Genomic DNA, 20,808 nt, shown 5'->3' with positions numbered 1-20,808 from the left:
AGAGGGAGAGCAAAAATGGCTAGAGGAAGGAGATGAAGTGAATGCACATGAATGAGAAAAATGAATTCACATTCACAACAAAAGGTGGCCGGCCACTTTCCCAAGTGTAACCCCCATTTTTGCATTAAGTGTGGCCATTAAGAGATTTGTAACCTCCATGAGGTGGCACACACATGTGCTAAACATGATGATGTGGCACCTCATCATTGGCCACTTAATGCCAACTCACCAATGAGGTGGCATAAAGTCAAGTCAAACTTGACTCTTCATCTTCCTCTCAAGTCAAGTCAAACTTGACTTAATCTCTCTCATGGTTTATCTAATCCAACCATTTAATTCAAGCCAATTTAATATAATGAATCTAATTCATTTAATTAAATTGATTCAATGAGTCATAATCTAAATTAGACTCATTGAACACATGAATCAACTTGAGTCCAACTCAATTAGCCCAATTAGGATTACTCTTAATCCAATTTGATTCATCAAATGAATCTAATCCTCTTGGTTCATCATATGAACCTAATCTCCATCTAATTGTCCTTAGTGTGTGACTCTATAGGTTCTTGTAACGTTGGCAATGCCCCTAAACCCATTTAGGAGCATAAGTAATGAGCGGTATCTAGCAACACATCATTACTACCCAATGTTACAAGAATGTTGAGATCCAACATCACCTTGTGACTACTAATTGTGACTCCTCACAAAATATGACAAGTGCCCTTCTATCCTAGACATCTAGATTGATCAATGTGAGGCATAGACCGTGTCATCCTCTGATCAATCTAAATCTTGAACTCCAAGTAGACTCACTAAATCAAATGAGCTCAATATCTCATATTGACTCATTTGGGCATGGCCATGCACTTCGTGGTCTCACTCTATCAAGAATACCGATGTCTCTCCCATCATATAGGAGGGATAGATCCCATCTACATCACTCACATCCCTTCACATAATTTGTTACATACCCAGTAATCGCCTTTATAGTCCACCCAGTTACGAGTGACGTTTGACGAAACCAAAGTACATAACTCCTTATGTAGGGAACCATGGTGACTTCAGGTCTAAGGACAAGTAGTCATACTAATAGCCACATGAGAAAGTATATGACACTCATATAACGATCCATGATAATTTCTCATGGCGGGTCATTCAGTATACATTCTCTAATACATACCCATGTATCAATTTGATATCTCTATATCCATGACTTGTGTCTACCATTATCAAATGCCTCAGCATATAACTTGAGTCTACCATTATTAATTTCAAAATTACTTGATAGTTGTTGGGCTGCTAATTGAGAATCAGAATAGATGAGGACTCGAGCTGCCCCTATATGCCGAGCGGCTTGCAATCCAGCTATCAAGGCTTTATATTCTGCTTCATTGTTAGTAGCTCTATAATTCAATCTGATAGAGAGTTGAAGTCTGTCTTCCCTTGGAGATATAAGAAGAACACCAATTCCGCTGCCTTGTCTAGTTGAGGAGCCATCCACATAAACTTTCCAGATGCTTTCTTCCTTAGGGCCTTGAACTTCTATAATGAAATCTGCTAGAGCTTGTGCCTTGATGGTTGAGCGAGGTTGATATTGTATGTCATATTCACTAAGTTCAGTTGTCCATTTGATCAGCCGACATGATGCCTCTGGGTTGAGTAACACCCGTCCGAGAGTATTGTTGGTTAATACAATAATTTCATGTGCTAAGAAATATGGACGCAACCTCCGAGCAGTCAGTACTAATGCGTAAGCCAATTTTTCTAGTGTAGTATATCTACACTCAGCTCCTTTTAATAAATGGCCAGAGAAATATACAGGTTGTTGTTCCTTTCCTTCTTGTCTAACTAATATAGAGCCTACAACGTTTTCATTAGCCGACAAATATACCCAGAGGGTCTCTCCTACTATAGGCTTAGCTAATACAGGAAGAGTAGACAAATAATCTTTTAACTCTTGGAAGGCCTTATCACATTCCTCGTTCCACTGAAATTTGTTTGCCTTCCTGAGTATTTTAAAGAAATGGAAGCTACGATCGACCGACCTGGAAATGAACCTAAACAAGGCTGTAATCCGGCCAGTCAGTCTTTGAGCTTCTCTCATGTTGCGCGGAGGCTCCATGTTCTGAAGTGCCTTGACTTTGCTCGGGTTGGCCTCTATTCCTCGCTCGGACACCATATACCCCAGGAATTTTCCCCCTTTCACTCCGAATAAATATTTGCTCGGATTTAACTTGAGCCCATATTGTCTCAATGTCTTGCAAGTCTCCTCTACATCCCTGCACAGATCAACAGGTTGAAGAGACTTAATTAAGATATCATCAACATATACTTCCATATTTCTCCCAATCAGCTTCTGGAAGACCTTATTCATAAGCCTTTGATAAGTTGCTCCTGCATTTTTTAGTCCGAAGGGCATAACATTATAACAATAAGTACCTTCAGATGTTATGAAACTGACCTTTTCTTGATCTTCTTTAGCTAAGGGAACCTGATGATAGCCTTGATAAGCGTCTAGCATAGAGATGTACTCACACCCAGCAGTGGAGTCTACCAATTGATCGATCCTGGGTAATGGATAATAATTTTTGGGCAAGCCTTGTTGAGATCCCGAAAATCAATGCATACTCGCCATTTGTTTCCTGGCTTAGAGACTAACACCACATTAGCTAACCAGCTAGGAAATTGTACCTCCCTGATGTAACCAGCCTCCATAAGTTTAGTTATTTCTTCTTTGATGATTTGGTTCTGTTCCGCGCTAAAATTCCTCTTTCTTTGCATGACCGGGCGGGCATCTGGGAAGACATGTAAGGAATGCTCCATGATTGTAGGAGAAATGCTCGAGACTTCTTTGGGCGTCCAGGCAAATACATCATTATTTTTCTGAAGGAATTGTACCAGTTCGACTTTCAGAGTGGGATCAAGATCAGCCGCAATATATGTAGTAGCTTTAGGCCGACCGGTCTGGATCTGAACTTCTTCCTTTTCTTCATAAACCAGAGCAGGCTGCTTCTCCTAAATGGCATTGACTTCCATTCTTTGAATCTTTCGGGCAGCGTTAGCTTCAACCCGAACTATTTCTACATAACATTTTCGGGCTGTCTTCTGATCACCCCACACCTCCCCGACTTGGTCATCAACAGGAAATTTATTTTTCTGACAAAAAGTAGAAACGACCGCCCTAAACTCGTTTAAGGCCGGTCAACCCAGTATCACATTATAAGAGGACGGGGAATCTACCACCATGAAATAAGATCTCCTTGTTCTCATCAGAGGCTCCTCTCTTAGAGATATGACCAACTTTATTTGACCCAGCGGTTGTACTTCGTTGACCGTGAATCCATATAGAGGAGTGACCATCTGTTGAAGTTCACTCAGGTCAATCTGTAATTGATCGAAAGCCTTCTTGAATATAATATTGACAGAACTGCCCGTGTCTATGAAGGTACGAGAAATAGCGTAGTTGGCTATCACGGCTTTGATAATCAAGGCATCATCATGGGGTATTTCTACCCCCTCAAGATCTCTAGGCCCAAAACTTATTTCGGGACCAGCTGCTCGTTCCATGCTACACCCCACGACATGAATTTCCAGTCTTCGAGCATGTGCTTTCCTGGCCCTATTAGAATTCCCATCAGTGGGCCCACCTGCAATTATATTGATATTGCCCCGAGCGGCATTACTCCTGTTTTCTTCCTGTCGAGTCGTCATGGCTTCAGAAGGAGCCTTTCTGACACTTGGCTTGTACCGGCCGGGGCCAGTAATGCATCCTGCCCACTAAGCTTGTAGGATAAATATATGAATGTGGGATTTTGCCTTAGGAAATAATAGGAAGTGAGTTGAACCAAAAAGGAAATAAAAAGAAATAAAAATAGGGAGAGGTCAAGGATTGAACCTTGAACCTCTTATATGATAATTCATAGAATTAATTAGTAGAAACCAATTGGGATAGAGAGAAGATATTGATAGCAAAGGAGGGAAACTTATGATAAAGGTAAGAGTAAAAGCTAACCAAAAGAAAATAAGAAAAGAGCAAGAGAAAGGCAACTTGCCTTCCTCCCTTTCTCTCTTCTCTTGCCGAAAATAAAAGAGGCTAATTAAGGGGATTCATTCCCCCTTATTTCACCATGAATGATGAGGATAAATAAACAAATAAAAATAAAAATAAAATAGAAGAAAAAGGCTAAGGGAGAAGGAAAGCAAAAACTAAGTTTGCTACCTCTTCCCCCTTAACATAAAAGAGAATATGTAAAGGGAAAATTCTATTTTCTCTCATTTTTCTCATTCTCTCCTCTCCCTCACCGAAACCTCAGTTTTCCCTCTCCTCCATTTTTGGCCCCAAGCCAAGGTTTTCTCCTAAGAAAACCTAAGATACAAGGAGGACTTAGCAAGGGAATCAAGGGAAAGGAACTAGAAGAAGAGGCTACTTCTTCTTCACCATACCTTAGATCCACAAGCGAAAAGGATGTAAGCTTCCCCTCACCTGTGGTACAAGGCTTTTATGTGCTTTTTCGGATTTTATGAAGATTTTAAAACCTAGAAACAAGTTTAAGAAAATTCGGCCAAGAAGAGCTTTCAAAATCTAGTGATGTTTAAAACTAGTCTTCATTTCATGATAGATTTTCTATGCTATGTAGAAGGGTTTTTCTTCATGTTTTTATACCTATATGATACTTGATCAGTGGGGTACTTAACCCTAGAATTTCGGCCAAAAATATTTTAAGGAGGCTAGGGAAATTATTGTTCTACCAAATTAGTACAAGATTCTCCCTATGAAATATTAAGGATCTTGTATTAGTTTTCTTGCTTAAAAGATATTTGAAACTAAAAGAAAACCTCTTATATGTTTCATCCAAGAAATGGTTTAGGGTTAGGAAGACCTTTAAATTTAAATAACCATGCTCATGTGATAGAATACAAAGATCTTAAAGGATTTGTATGCTTGAATATTGCTAGAATTTCATGAACTCCTTCTTAGGGTTTTTCGGCCATGATGAGATGGATAGCTTAGAAAAGCTTAAACAAAATTTTAATGTGCTCAAGACCTCTGGACTATTTAGATATGAAAGTTGTTTAATACCCTCATGCTTGATTAGGGTGTAGAAAAATTAGTTGCATGACATATAACATGTATGACCACAAGGGGTCCTAGCTTATTCATGAACCAATTTGTATATATGTTTTTTTAGTAACTTTTGCCATGAAATTTACTTAGGTTTTTCATGCTTTATGCCACTTAAGAACCTAGCTAAAGAATGGTAGGTTTCGGCCATGAGAAGAAAATAAAAGAAAAAGAGAAAAAGAAACCTAGAAAGCCTAAGACACAATTCATATGTATACTCATTATGCTTGTCCTTATACATGCTATGAAACTTGTATAAATTCTCATGCTTTTAGGCTATTTGAAACAAGTTTATATTCTGTGAGTTTCGGCCAAGTAGGGTTAAAAAGACCTAGAGGCCTTAGAAATGAAACCAAATGTGTTAAAAGTACTTCTTATGAAAATAGGATAATGTGTTGATTGTTTCACATGCTTGTATGATTTTTCCATGACCTAAATGAACCCTTGAATGTTTCGGTCATGAAGGTTTAGATGCCCTAGAAACCCTAGGACTTAAATTAAATATGCTCATGTCACTCTACATGAAATATGATAAGTAGAAAGCCAAGGTTCAATTGCTATATGTTGTTTTATGACCTAAAATGATGCTAGGGTATGTTTCGGCCATAACTATTGTATGATGCCTTGTATGAATTTATACATAATGTTAGTCCAAGTTCACATGCTTGTATGCTTGTTTGTAGCCCTAATGAGAACTTGTTAAATTTCGGCCATGACATATGTTAAGGGCTTAAAGAACTTAGGAACTAATTCAAATGTGTCAAATGTGTTTACCTTGTTCCTTGGTAAAAATGTTATAAATATGATTTAAAGTTATCCATGCTTTTATGTCATATGGAACCTTGTTTCACACCTTAAGGTTTCGGCCATATGAAATTAGGGACTTGAGGAACTTAGAAATTAAGTTAATCATGGTTATAATGCTTCCTATGAAAATGTTATGATGATAATTTAGGTGCCACATGCTTGGATGTTGTGTTTAACCTAAATTGAGCTCTAAAGGGTTTCGGCCACAAGGGTTTAGGAAGCTTACAACCAAGATAAATATGATACCATGTTTCCTATGATAGGATATTCACAAGATACACCTTTATGCTTAATATGTATGCTTGTGATTTATGACTTATGATATGAGATATGCATGCTTTCATGATATGATATGTGCTTAAGAAATATGCATGCTTTTATGATATGATACGTGCTTAGAGACATGCATGTTTTATGATATGATATGTGGTTAAAAATGCATGCCTTGATGATATGTTAAGTGCTTAAAAATGTGCATGCTTTAAAATGTGATATGTGGTTAATATATGCATGTTTGATGATATGTTAAGTGCTTAAAAATGTGCATGCTTTAAAATGTGATATGTGGTTAATATATGCATGCTTTGATGATATGTTAAGTGCTTAAAAATGTGCATGCTTTAGAATGTGATATGTGGTTAATATATGCATGCTTTGATGATATGCTAAGTGTTTAAAAGAATGCATGTTTTATGTTATGATATGTGGTTAAAAATGCATGATTTGATGCTGTAATGTATGCCTAAGTGATGCATACTTTTATGAAGTGATGTATGCCTAAGTGATGCATACTTTTATGATGTGATGTATGCCTAAGTGATGCATACTTTTATGATATGATGTGTGCCTAAGTGATGCATGCTTTTATGATACATGATATGTATGACATGTACTTTACTTTATATGTGAGTGGCTTGTACCAAGGGTGGGCTCCATAAGTGCCCCGGGGACTAAGGACCTCGTTAGGGATGGACTCCTAAGTGCCCCTAGGACTAAGGGCCTAGTATGTTTGCCTCGTAGGGTTCAAGACTTGCTACCTTGGACCTACAAGGTTGCGCGCAATATGTAAGTGGTACATAGCCAGGATCCCCCTTATGTTGAGATTACTTTCAAGTATATATGTAAAAGAAAATGGTTTTAAAGATCATGAGACATACACATGTTTTTCGGATACATGTTTTCCAAAATCATATTGCATACACCTTATGATTATGCTATGTTTCATGCTATGCTCTTGAATATGATATGCCATGATAAGGTATGATTATGTTATGTTCATGCTATACCTTATAGACATGTTTCGGCCATGGATTTGTTGATGCTTGATATATAGATTTCGGCCATAGATATGATGATGCTTTGATGTACATGTTTCGGCCATAGTATGATGCTTTGATATGCATGTTTCGGCCATGCTTTGATATACCATGATACTTGTTTGTTATGCCATGTCTAGCTATGTTTTATGCAATGCACTATGTATATGTTTCGGTCATGGTGATGCTTGATATGCTATGACTAGTTGTGATTATATTATGATGCATGATATGCTTGAATAGAATGCTATGTTATGCCATGATTAGTTGAGATTATGACTTGTTGATGCATTCTTGATTATGTGCTGATTTTTGGCTTTAGTGAGTAGGAAAGGAACTTACTGAGCCATGAGTGCTCACAGCTTACTTTCCTTGTACCACAGATAAAGGGAAAAGCTGGATGAGCTAGAGGAGCAGCAGGAGGGGCAACGAAGATGTGTGTGGCGGTGGCTAGGCAACTAATTAAGAACCTGCTTAAAGTTTCTTTTAAGAACTATGCATTGGTATTTTATGACTTGTGATACCTAAACATGTGTGGCTTGACATTATGGTTCCACTGGATTTGATGTTATGATTTTGATGCCATGTGATAGTATAGTTCAAAAGAAATTTAAAAGAAAAGTTTTTATTAAAACTATGAAAATTATTTTAAGTCTTCCACTGTTTTAAAAAGAAAAATTTATACGTAGAGTATCGTAGCCCCGTCCCTTAGGGTAGCAGGGAGGGCGGGCGTTACATTCTGATCACCCCACACCTCCCCGACTTGGTCATCAACAGGAAATTTAATTTTCTGACAAAAAGTAGAAACGACCGCCCTAAACTCGTTTAAGGCCGGTCGACCCAGTATCACATTATAAGAGGACGGGGCATCTACCACCATGAAATAAGATCTCCTTGTTCTCATCAGAGGCTCCTCTCTTAGAGATATGACCAACTTTATTTGACCCAGCGGTTATACTTTGTTGACCGTGAATCCATATAGAGGAGTGACCATCTGTTGAAGTTCACTCAGGTCAATCTGTAATTGATCGAAAGCCTTCTTGAATATAATATTGACAGAACTGCCCGTGTCTATGAAGGTACGAGAAATAGCGTAGTTGGCTATCACGGCTTTGATAATCAAGGCATCATCATGGGGTATTTCTACCCCCTCAAGATCTCTAGGCCCAAAACTTATTTCGGGACCAGCTGCTCGTTCCATGCTACACCCCACGACATGAATTTCCAGTCTTCGAGCATGTGCTTTCCTGGCCCTATTAGAATTCCCATCAGTGGGCCCACCTGCAATCATATTGATATTACCCCGAGCGGCATTACTCCTGTTTTCTTCCTGTCGAGTCGTCATGGCTTCAGAAGGAGCCTTTCCGACACTTGGCTTGTACCGGCCGAGGCTAGTAATGCATCCTGCCGATTCTCGACCGAGCGATATTCCAATTTGAGTGGGCTTTGCTGCCTGGGGTACTGCTACCGATAATAGTTTTGCCTCTGGTAACGTTCCCTATTAACTCGTTTATTTCTTAAAACAAAACAGTCTTCATTATGATGACTGCTAATTTTATGATAAGTGCACCATCTTCTTGGTGCCTCTAGCTGTATCTCTACGTGTTGTACTGCCTGTGGACGATATTCTGGTTGACGGTGAGGTGGATGAGTCGCTCGAGGCCCTCTTGGTGGAGGAACAGGGGAAGGAGCTTTCTCCTTAACCAGGATAGGAGAAGAAGTAACACCCTCCTTTCTACGGGCGACTTGAGCTTCTTCCATATTAATGAATTCAGTAGCATGCTCAATCAAGGAATCAAAATTAAAAGGAGGATTTCTCACTAAATCTTTAAAGAAATCATTATCATTTAAACCTTGAGAGAAAGCGCTCACTAAGATTTCTGTGGTAGCATTAGGTACATCAATAGCTACCTGATTGAACCTTTTGATGTAGGCTCGGATGGACTCTTTGGATGCCTGCTTAATTGAAAATAGACTCCAAGGAGTCTTATGATATCTCTTGTTACTAGAAAAATGGTGCAAAAAAACTTTCTTGAAGTCTTTGAATTTTCAGATAGACTTTTCTGGCAGTCTCTTGAACCAGCGTTGTGCGGCTCCTCTGAGGGTAGTAAGAAACATCTGACATTTCACCCCATCAGAGAATTGTTGTAATAATGCTACATTCTCAAATTTTAATAGATGATCTTCTGGATCTGTTGTTCCAGTGTACTCGCCAATCTGAAGATTTTGATACCGCTTAGGAAGCGGATCATCCAGTACACTGTGAGAGAATGGAGAGATGACTTTTTTTGGTGAGCTATCACTAGTTATCATTTTGATCTTACGCTTTTCTCTGTCTGGTGCTTCACCAGAGGATTCCTGAAACACGGGCCTCCGACCCCCCTGCTCTATGGGAGTGCGAAGAAAGGATCGTGGACGTCTTGTCGGAGAAACTGCAACTGGAGGAAAATACGCATGTTCTTCTTCTTCTAGTTCTTTTCCCTTCCGATGCTCAGTAGTTGAAATCGCTGGGTTAGGAGCTGTTGGCAGAGTAGCTCCAGTATGCGCCTGAAGTTGTTGTTGTTGTTGCAAGGCTTTTTTACACATGAGAATTAATGAGGAAATCCAGATCCTCACGGCTGATGGTGAGTAGATTTGATTTTCTGGCCTCTTCCATCTTGTAGTCTCAAATTCAGGTGAATTTCCCATAGACGGCGCCAAATTTGATCCTGTCTGAGAAGCTGGACAAAACGGAGAGCCGGGAGAAAAAACCTACTGCTGATGGAGAATAATACCTATGGAACGTCGATTCGAGAAACCCAAAGCGGATCCAAGAAGATGAATCCACAAGAGTGTCCTCTCGATGCAAGATACCAATGGCGATGAAGAGATCCGATCGAAGAACACCCAAATTCGGAGCTCCCAAGGCTTCCTGCACACAAGATACCAACCAACACTACCGTCAGTGACCTAAGACCGGGGTGGGAATCCCTGGCTAGGCCCTCCGACGCTCAAGTTAGTGATCTCTCTTTGGTGTGGGAGAAGGAGGAAGAAGATGAACAGTTGTTTAAAAATTAGGGTTATGAATGTGCGCAATGATGTGAACTTACCTTGCCAACGGAGAGGATTCCCCTTTTTATACCACTTCATATAACCTCTATAGTCATGAAGTGGACCCCGGTTTATTAGAGTTTGTTATGAGATGACGTAAGCTGCGTACTTGGGGTAAACAACTTTTAAGGAATCTTTTTTGTACCCCAGATGTACCTTCTTTGTCATCTAGTATCTGCAAAATAGTCTAAAAACACATTTCCCGCCAAAACATATAACACCTGTCATGCAATCATATACTGCAAACATCTTCCTGCTCCTTTGTTTCACAAGTTCTTCTAAAATATTTCTACCTTTCCTACTCGTCCCTCCTGTTTTTACTACATCATAGATAACTTAACATACTAATGTTTCTTGTGTTGATTGAGGCTGAGCTTAGTTAGGTTTGATCAATTATTATTGCCTCTTATGGGGCTCCTGGGGCAATGCTCGTCCGGGCTCCTTTATGTTTATTATTCTAGCTAGCCCTGGGCCATGTTTTATCAAATATCATTTCAAGATATTAGTCAAACCGGTTGGTATTGACCTTCCTTCTTAAAGGCATGTCTCGGTCGATACTAGTCTACTCACTCGAAAGTATATCCCGGTCGATATTGGCCTTCCTTCTTAAAGGTATGTTTCGATTGATACTAGTCTACTCATTCAGAAGTATATCCCGGTCGATATTGACTTTCCTTCTTAAAGGTATGTTTCAAATGATACTAGTCTACTCATTCGAAAGTATTTCCCGGCCGATATTGGCCTTCCTTCTTAAATGTATGTTTCGATTGATACTAGTCTACTCATTCGGAAGTATATCCCGGCCGATATTGGCCTTCCTTCTTAAAGGTATGTCTCGGTCGACACTAGTTTACTCACTTGGCAATATATCCCGGCCGATGTTGTCCTGCTTCCTTTGAGGCATATGCCGACCGATATTGACCTACCTCCTTTGAGGTATATCTCGGTCGACACTGATCTACTCACTCGGAAGTATATCCCGGCCGATATTGCCCTAGTTCACTACAAGAAAAAAGCTAAACAACAACGCTTTTTTGGCGTTGTCGTATGTACTTAAAAAGTGATGTTGTAGATGGTGTTGTAGAAAGTCATATCAAAGACAACGCTTTAAAAGCGTTGTGGTTGGTCACAAAGACAACGCTTTTTAAGCGTTGTCTTTTCGTTCTTAAAAAGCGTTGTTATAGATGCTGTTGTAAAAATGCACATATCAAAGACAACGCTTTAAAAGCGTTGTGGTTGGTCACAAAGACAACGCTTTTTAAGCGTTGTCTATTCGTTCTTAAAAAGCGTTGTTAAAGATGTTGTTGTAAAAATGCACATATCAAAGACAACGCTTTAAAAGCGTTGTGGTTGGTCTCAAAGACATTGTTTTTTAAGCGTTGTCTTTTATTACTTAAAAACGTTGTCTTTTTAAATTTATAAAAAATAGTGTTTTTCTTAATTAAATAGCAAAAATTATAAAAAATACTCAAAATTTACATATAATTGAATATCCACAACCACAATCATTTTTATAATAAGACTATTTAACAAATAAATAAAACTTTATATTATACAAACAAAATGTATACATATTGATCCACAAATTAAATTTGTATCATACAAGTTATCCTTAACTTCATGACAATAATTTTTCAAACACACAAGTTTTACAAAACCTCATCATTGACTAACCGCTGTTGTTGGTGTCCATCGCATGGAATTGCTTCTTTAAGTCCAACAATCTCTTCTTCTGAAAGGCTTTCAGCTATCACTCTTAGAGCCATCTTCTTCAACTTGTCATCAGCACACCTGGGGTTGTAGGCAATCAAGAAATTTTGTATGAAAACTTTCATACATGTAAATCTCGTACTAAATAATATGTCAATGTTATATATACATGTAATTCATACCGTAAGTGTGTTTATATCGTAACTGACAAGTTTTCTTTATATATTGAACAAAATCAATAGGACAAAAAATCCAATTCCTTGAACAAAAGACCCTTCAACCTGCAGAAACACTCAGATATAAGTATATGAACATACGGCTGATTGTGATTTAGGATTATAAAATCAATAGGACAGATGAAAAAAAAAAAACCTGTCCTAGATCCACGGCAGGACTCAAGCTCTGTCCGCAGTCATATGTAAGGTCTGCTCTCAATATCGTAGTAGCTCCAGTGAGAACATCAATTTCTACCTAGAATGCACACAATTTTCAAAATCAAGAAAACAGACTAGCAATGTGATTACAAGCCAATCATATGAATGATCTACAAAGGAGGTTACCTCGCTTATAGCAGCCCCATAATTTAGATATGATGAAGTATCGTCAGCAACCCAAAATGTACTCGCTGATAAGTTCACATATTGCAAATTTGCCTGTATATTGTAAGGTAACTAGTTCATAATGGATGAAAGGAAGTAACTGCTTTGATTTCCAAAATATAAAAAAGCCCAGGAAATCCCTAAAAGTGAATGCATATAAGCTATCCTGTCCTTCACTTGCATAAGCTAGCTAACACATACAGACTACAGAAATAAGCTTAGCTTCTTGCCAATAAATAAACAGTAGTACATTTGATTAATGACGTAATTACACACCTGGGTAATAAGGGTGTCCCATGAAATTGATCCCATTTGCTCTTCCAAACTTTGCTTAAGAGGCTTTAATCTGCTGACTAGAATAGAGCATGCTAGACGAACTGCTTCGCAGCTTGCTTCAGATTTGGTGCTTCCAGCAGTTAAACCTCCCTGAACCAAACTCAGAGTATCTGCTTGAATGATTCTAACCCTATCCAAAAGATATTTTTTCTCTTCATCCCATAGCTGTTCAAGACCGAATGCAGCCATTTGCTTCACCTTTGTCCACAGTCCCTGGCCTATTTCAATTCCTCCGACTTCAACAACAATTGAACCATCATTTAGAATGGATACTTTCCCTGGTGTTGGCATTGGTTCCACTTCATATACAATTGGTACCCAAGAAATCCCTCGTTTTTTCCATTTGTTGCAACTATTGAAATGCAATACCATTTCAAGACGATTGAAGTAGCTTGCAGATGTAAACAACTCATCAACTATAGCAGGTAAAGTATATTCCGGAGCTTCTCCACTGCTACTTCCATAAAAAAACTTCAGGCTTTCATATGTATGCAAATTTCTTTTTCTCACAACATCGACATCCAAGGACAGGAAAGATGCTACACGCTCAATAATAGCTTCAGCAATGTAAGATCCCTGTACCTGCCCTGGTGCTCGCATCGATGATTTACTTGTAAGATTCGTCTTGCATAGTTTAATATCAAAAGCGAGAGCACCCCAGTTGTATTTTTTTAGACAAGTTATAATGGCATGTGAAATAAGTGGACTATAATCCTCTGATATGCCTGCATTTACCAACAAATTCAAGTACAAGGCCGTAATCTTTCCATCGGATTTAAAACCCACAGAATAGGTTATTTTCATTGGATGCCTTCCTCCTACCATTACCATATCCGTGCTACGATCAAGGTACATCTTTATTGGATGACGCAACTTAAAGGCTGTGAGAGCACATGCTGTTGCAATCTGTGAGCATCAGGGAAAAACCATAGTCTAACGGTTTATTAGCTAAATCATAAACATTCCAAAGCCAGAGAGGGAGAGATAGAGAATGACATCACACATTATTATTTTGTCTAAAATGTAGCAAAATGATATGATTGAACGATTTTGAGATTTTGAGACATTTTGACTGGATGTACAATGGGCTAAAAATATAAATTACATCTATCAACAAGAAAAATCACAAGTAACTGCATTAAGGGATGACTTCTTTAAAAATTTTAACATGATTTACCAAACCAATATAAACTAATTCTTTTATTGAGCATAACTTCATTACATACTGCCAAGTTTGATATTTTTTATTTCATGTAAGAATTCCATAACTCAACTTTGTTTCAATAATAGAGAAAGTTAACTAAGGAACTGGTTAAGAAATCCAAACATTGGTAGCAAAAATAAATATTAAGAACATCATGAAACAAGTTCCTACCATTAATATTTTTCTAAGGGATCCCCTATAATGATGCTAGTTTATGTGCTATGCAAAGAGTTCTGTAATCTGTATTCTACACTTATTATGCACTTCATACCGTAAGTGTGTTTATATATTGATGTTTGACCTGTCTTTATTGGATTTTGCGGCCCCGGTCTTCTTGTAGCCAGGCACAATGTAATACTTGATGTTGACTCTACCTTTGCAGTTGTTTCGGCTTGAGGAGTGGCAAAGAATGGTGGAGTAGAGGATGGATTTCAGGTATTCATCCGTGCCATCGAGGAAATGACTCCAGTAGGTGACTAGCATGTTGACCAGGGCATGCTTGGAGAAGATGACTTGTTTCAGAAGCTTTTTAGATCAAAGATACGAAGTGCATTGTTATAAAACTAGATGCACGAACACTTGCTTATACGGTTCTTGAAATAAAATACATTCGTAACCGTCACTAGCCCAAGCTCAATAAGGAAAATTCACGGTAAATGTGCATAGTATACCTCAGATACTGCAGATGATAGGGAAGGCCAGAAGACAGTTTGACGCAAATATTGAGATTGCCCAAGCCAATCCATGGTACTAATCCTGACAGCTCCTCCAAATCGCACTGACTTGATTGTGTCCACCCATCCTTGTTCATCAGCTTGGAACCTTTGAAATGAAAGCTGCATTGGGTACATGGAAAAAACAACAAAAAGGGAGGATAAATGATAGCCACCAACCTAATTGTTCACAAATATCTGTATAAGTTATTAAGGGTGTTCATAGAAGTTGATCCTTTAGCCGTGTCTGTTAGATGGTCAAATCTAGGCGCCAACTCAAAAATGTTGGCGTCCAAGTGTTAGTGTTCAACTACTTCTGATTTTCTTCATCTTTGAATTGTTAAATACATAGGGTATTTATAGGGAATACTCAAGATGTATCTAAATAAATACATGAACCAATATTAAATGACATACATTCATCATCCGAAGAGTCATTCATGAATCCTCCAATATTCATGCTCCAGATGACCATACATTAGATTATAAGTCCAATTAATTTGATTGCAAGGTTGTAAACAGTCCTTGAGGGCTATTGATAGTGATTCCAGTACGTACTGGAAAATAATGGAACAAACCTATGAAACAACTATCAAGGGATTCACTTCAACTTTCCTAAACCAAAGAAGAAACAGATGGATTACAAAAGAAAACAATTTGCACCATCAAACTGAAACTTATAATAAGCCTTAATAAATTAATGAAAAAAGAATTGTTTAGAAGTTCACTGAGAAACATATGAAAATACAACAAATGCAACTGCAAAAAAAAATAAAAAACTAGTATCCAATTAACTTTTTTTTATACTTTCAGATCAAAAGGTCAAATTTATATACTTTGGTTCATGTTCAAGCAAGAGGATAACAATCTCATCGACAGTTAGTATTTCCTTTTAATATAGAACACTAAAAAGAAGGAATATCAATGATGAAACAAACCTGAAAATGCGAGCTACTGAGGCAGCGAGCAATATGCTTGAACAAGGTAATCATGCAGCGTTGGAACTCTGTCGTGAGCATCAAAGACCAAATATTACCAAATATTAAGATCACTGACAAACCAAATAATACCTTATTTTTAACAGCTATCTAGAGGATCTGGCTTTTTGACTTGAAGCTGGTTCAAAGAAGACAAATCAAATATACAAATACTAAGATGAAAGCATAATGAAGTAGTTAACTTTTTCTACTTTACCTGATTATAAGATCTACAGCTTCTTGCTCAATATTTTGCTGCACGAGTAATTATTAGAAAAACAAACCCAATAGTGGAACAAAAGCTAGATAAAGAAACTAGATAATTTACACTGACAGAACTTTACAGAATAACATATAATACAGTGCTTTGTACTTGCATATTAATCCAGAAAACATCCTTTCACCTAAGTGACAATTTTTCCAAAACATCATCATTCACAAAACATCATCATTCACTAAAAATTTTCACAAGTTTTTAAACTTCAGTGACAACTTTTCTTTGGGGTCAACTGCTCAAGGTCGATCTGGTAACTATGCACTGCATCAAAAAAATTGGCATTAACTATGATTCCATTACCAAAAAAAACCACCATTCCATGAACTTAAATCTAAATAGAATTATGGCAACTATCATTCCATACCTATTCATAAATATGATCTTGTATGCACTCCGCCAACTCGGACCGAACCTCATCAATTTGTTCACGAGAGTACCCTATTTTTGTGAACTGTGAGCATACACAATTTATGTTAATGGAAAAAATAATCAACACTGATCACTTTACAATTTTAAATAGTTTATGTCAAATAATTTGAGATAAGCTAAATAATGTTACTATTGATTGCAGCGAATCTCTCTCAATAGTCTCAACTTCTTCAATAATTTCTCTCATAAATCGCATCACAAAAAAACCACATTGTTTCGCAGGAGAGGAGATTGAGGAGCCTATATATAGTAATTAGAGTCAAATTGTTAATGAAAATTATACACATTACAATATATGTTAAACAAAAGTACACATACCTTAACTACTTCCCACTTAACATTTTTCCTACCTTTCCTTCCCTTGGTTGAATTAAACAATTTTAAGGCCCTTCATACGTTAAGAATATTTGTTAAATAAGATTTTTATTATAATAAATATTTACTAAAAGAAATCTGAACTCACATTTCCATTACGTATTTTGAATCATCATCGCGAATGCGGCAACTTAGGGAATCCAGCAGGTAAATAGCATCCTTGTAAGGTTCAATAACACTAAGATTCCAATGGAAATTAACTAGGCAAATACATAGGATTATACCGATTACGATCCAATGTATGAAGGGCCAAAATTGCATTGATTCCAATGCAGCAACCAAAATTGCATTGATATAGATTAATTAACCTTAATTGCAATTTTAATTTGCTACAAAAATTTGATTCAACAATCATCAGATCTTCACCTGGCTAGGCTACCAATATCTAATCCCATCGGATTTCATCCTAAAAAAATAGAACCATTACTTATCAACCGATATCGATTAAATCGGCTCATCTAATCTGCATCTACCTTAAAAGATATTCTAATTAATGAAAATATTTATGTATTAATTGCTAGTGATATCAGAACACCTGAGATTCTCAAGGACTTGATGAACAGGCCAGAGGTATAAATAATCATAGAATTATATCGTGGATTAAAAATGCCTTTTCTCTAATATCATACAGCTAACCAACTTCAATACATACTACCAAAGAAGCATAGGACTTTCATTCAATTATGTATAATCAAACAAATTTCCTTTAAAATTTTATAAGTTAAAAATGGATGTTATGCATTTGCAATAGCAATCAGAGAAATCCGTGTTAAAATTTCACTCTCAATATTAATTGATAAAAAAAATGCTGCATTTAACATCACTAAGTATATTTAACCGCATATTAACTATGGAAACAAAATCCATAATTATTTTACCGGTATCAAGTAGTCCATTAGCTCTTATGGTACTAGAGTGTAGACCCTTGATACAAATATTTAGAAAAATCTCCACTAATTCAATTCTGGATGGTCCTATATGATGTACTTTTATAAGTAAACTAAGTTTCAAATAAAGAACAAACATCATAGGAACATAAATCACTAAACTAACAAGCATTACATGGAATTAAACTAAAGAAAATGTATCAACTAAAATCTATATAATGGAAGAGACATTTAATCAAACACTTGATGGGCATGAGTCAATGAAATCATAATGTGTACAAATTGAAACATAGGATGTGTACACTTGATGGGCTGAACGAGAATATTAAGATCCAAAGAAGCCGATTACGATGAGATCTTCATAATTAAACTTAAAAATTGATTTGCAGCTTGAATCATCAAGGCCACGATGCTTAATGTTCTTTGGAAATGGTGGTAGAAAGTAGTGTTCAGCAGCCCCTGCTTTCGAGATAAGATACAGACAATTCTCAGAAAGTAACAAAAACACTCACCGTTCAGCTTGTATCTGGCATCTAAGCTAAAGTTTTCAGTGGACCTTTTGCAAGTGAGTAAGAGTAATAAAATTAACTCGGACGAACTTTTGATCTGCTTTAATGCATCACCCGGGCTCTCCTTCCAGGGGGAAAAAAATGGCTTGAACTAATTCCCCCTCTTGCTCCAGCTACATATATATAACTGCAAAACCAGTGAAGTGTCATGCACAGGTTTCAAAATCAAGTCTAGGACTGTGCCTTCATTCATGTGATGCTGCTTCACCTTTTTACCAGGTAAACATAAAAATGCTCTGCTAAAAAAGATCAACACATGCTCTGATAAGCAAGCACTTCGCATACTGTTAGCAAACCTGAAGAATATCACGGACAGAAAAGTTAATGCATATAACTTTCTGAATACAGACCAACAACGTTACAATCTGCGATCTTACTGAAAGCTCAATGACACTCTAGTTTTATATATATATATATATATATATATATATATATATATATATATATATCCCATGCAGAGGTGGGTACTGAATTAGAAATTAAAGCATCAGTCAATGGAGAAACAAATCATAGGAATCAGGGGAGGGGGAAAATTGATGCAGTATGAATCCGGCAAAATGGCTAGTTCGGAAAATAATCAAAAATAAACAAAATCTTATTCTAGAGGGATGGAAGAAATTTTACCTTTCTTTCTTCCGTTCCTCCTACTCTCGAATCTGCTCTGCGAGGAAGGAACTAAGATCGAAGGGTTCAGAGGAGTTGAGGAGCCGTGAGAAGATTAGGAAGGGTAAGCTGACTTTGATTGAGGAGATGGGGAAATGCGAGATTAGGGATCTCGACTTGGAGGAGTTGGGCCGGCGTGAGGAGTTTTGCGTGAGGAGTTTGGGTCGAGATTAGGGTTCAGAGGAGATCACGCGGCAAGGAGAGGAGAAGGCGCTCGTGGAGAGGAGTGGAGAGGAGAAGGCGCTCATGGAGAGGAGAAGGAGAGGAGAAGGCACTCGTGGAGAGGAGTGGAGAGGAGAACTCGTGGAGAGGAGTGGTGAGGAGAAGGCGCGCGCGCGTTGAGGGTTTAGAGTTTAGCAAAGCGAGGGCTGCGAATTTATTTTAAGTGAGTTTAGGGGAAACATACACAACACTTTAAAAAACGTTTTTTAAAAAAATATTGTCTTTGACCATAAACAACAACATTAAAGACAACACTTCATTAAAAACCGTTGTCTTTAGTAAAAAGTAAATACCATAGACAACGCTTTTCACTAAAAGCGTTGTAAAACAAAGAACGACAATGTTTTTATTAAAAAGCGTTGTCTATTGGGTGTTGTTGAATGCAAAAATTCTTGTAGTGGTTCCTTTTAGGCATATCTCGGTCGATATTGGCCTACTCCCTTTGAGGCATATGCTGCTCGATATGAGTCTTCCTCCTTGGAGGCATATCTCGGCCGATATCGACCTACCTCTTTTGAGGTATATCCCGGCCGATATTGACCTATCTTCTCCATTTGGTTATAACCTTTCCCTTTCTTATCGGGGACCCATGAAACCTAACCCACATCACTAGGCTTTTAGTATACACTCTAATAATCTCCCACTTATACTAAAAGACTAAGATGCCATATCTGTTGCCTTACATCTGATTCCCATCCCCTCCACATGCCGATCAAAAGCTTTCGCCGGAAGGGCCTTAGTGAAAGGATATGCCAAGTTATCTGCTGATGCAATCTTGGCGACGACAACTTCTCCTAACTTGACGATGTTTCGCATCAGGTGGTACTTGTGCTCTATATGTTTACTTGCCTTATGGGCTCGTGGTTCCTTCGAGTTTGCAACTGCGCCGCTATTATTACAATAAATTGTGATGATCTTGAGCAAACCAGGAATCACATCTAAGTCCATTAGAAATTTCATGAGCCATACAACTTCTTTGGCTGCCTCAGAGGCTGCCACATACTCAGCTTCCATGGTTGAGTCCAAAACGCATTTCTGCTTAACACTCCTCCATGCAATGGCTCCACCTCCTAGAGTAAACACATAGCCTGACGTAAACTTACTATTGTCCCTATCTGATTGGAAATCCGAATCTGTGTAACCCACAGGGAGCAAATCGTCTGCTTGGTAGACTAGCATATAATCTCTAGTCCTTCTCAGGTACTTTAATATATGCTTCACAGCAGTCCAATGTCCTTATCCAGGGTTACTTTGATATCTGCTAACCATGCCCACGACAAAACAGATATCAGGTCTCATACACAACATTGCATACATAAGGCTTCCTACAGCCAAAGCATAAGGAACTGCCTTCATGTCCTCTATCTCTTTTGATGTCTTCGGAGACATCTCTTTAGATAAGGCTACTCCATGCCTAAAAGGTAAGAAACCTTTCTTGGAGTTTTGCATGCTAAAACGAGCAAGGATTGTATCTATATATAAAGCTTGGGATAGGCACAACATTATTTTCTT

At 37.8% G+C, this 20,808-nt stretch overlaps 1 protein-coding gene across 1 annotated transcript; it reads right to left on the bottom strand.

Moving 5' to 3' along the window:
• Positions 1-12,263: 12,263 nt before the first annotated feature.
• Positions 12,264-17,851, bottom strand: LOC121990916 (indole-3-acetaldehyde oxidase-like). The gene is made up of 5 exons (XM_042544965.1): positions 17,834-17,851; positions 12,921-13,886; positions 12,606-12,698; positions 12,418-12,516; positions 12,264-12,326 (listed from the first exon to the last, which is right to left on the bottom strand). Exons 1-5 carry the CDS (start codon positions 17,849-17,851, stop codon positions 12,264-12,266), a joined length of 1,239 nt encoding a protein of 412 aa, XP_042400899.1.
• Between the last annotated feature and the right edge of the window lie 2,957 nt (positions 17,852-20,808).

This window comes from Zingiber officinale, chromosome 6B (genome assembly GCF_018446385.1).
Source record: "Zingiber officinale cultivar Zhangliang chromosome 6B, Zo_v1.1, whole genome shotgun sequence".
Lineage (NCBI taxonomy): Eukaryota > Viridiplantae > Streptophyta > Magnoliopsida > Zingiberales > Zingiberaceae > Zingiber > Zingiber officinale.
Note: the sequence above shows the minus strand (reverse complement) of the source record. Positions and strands in the feature narration are given on the sequence as shown.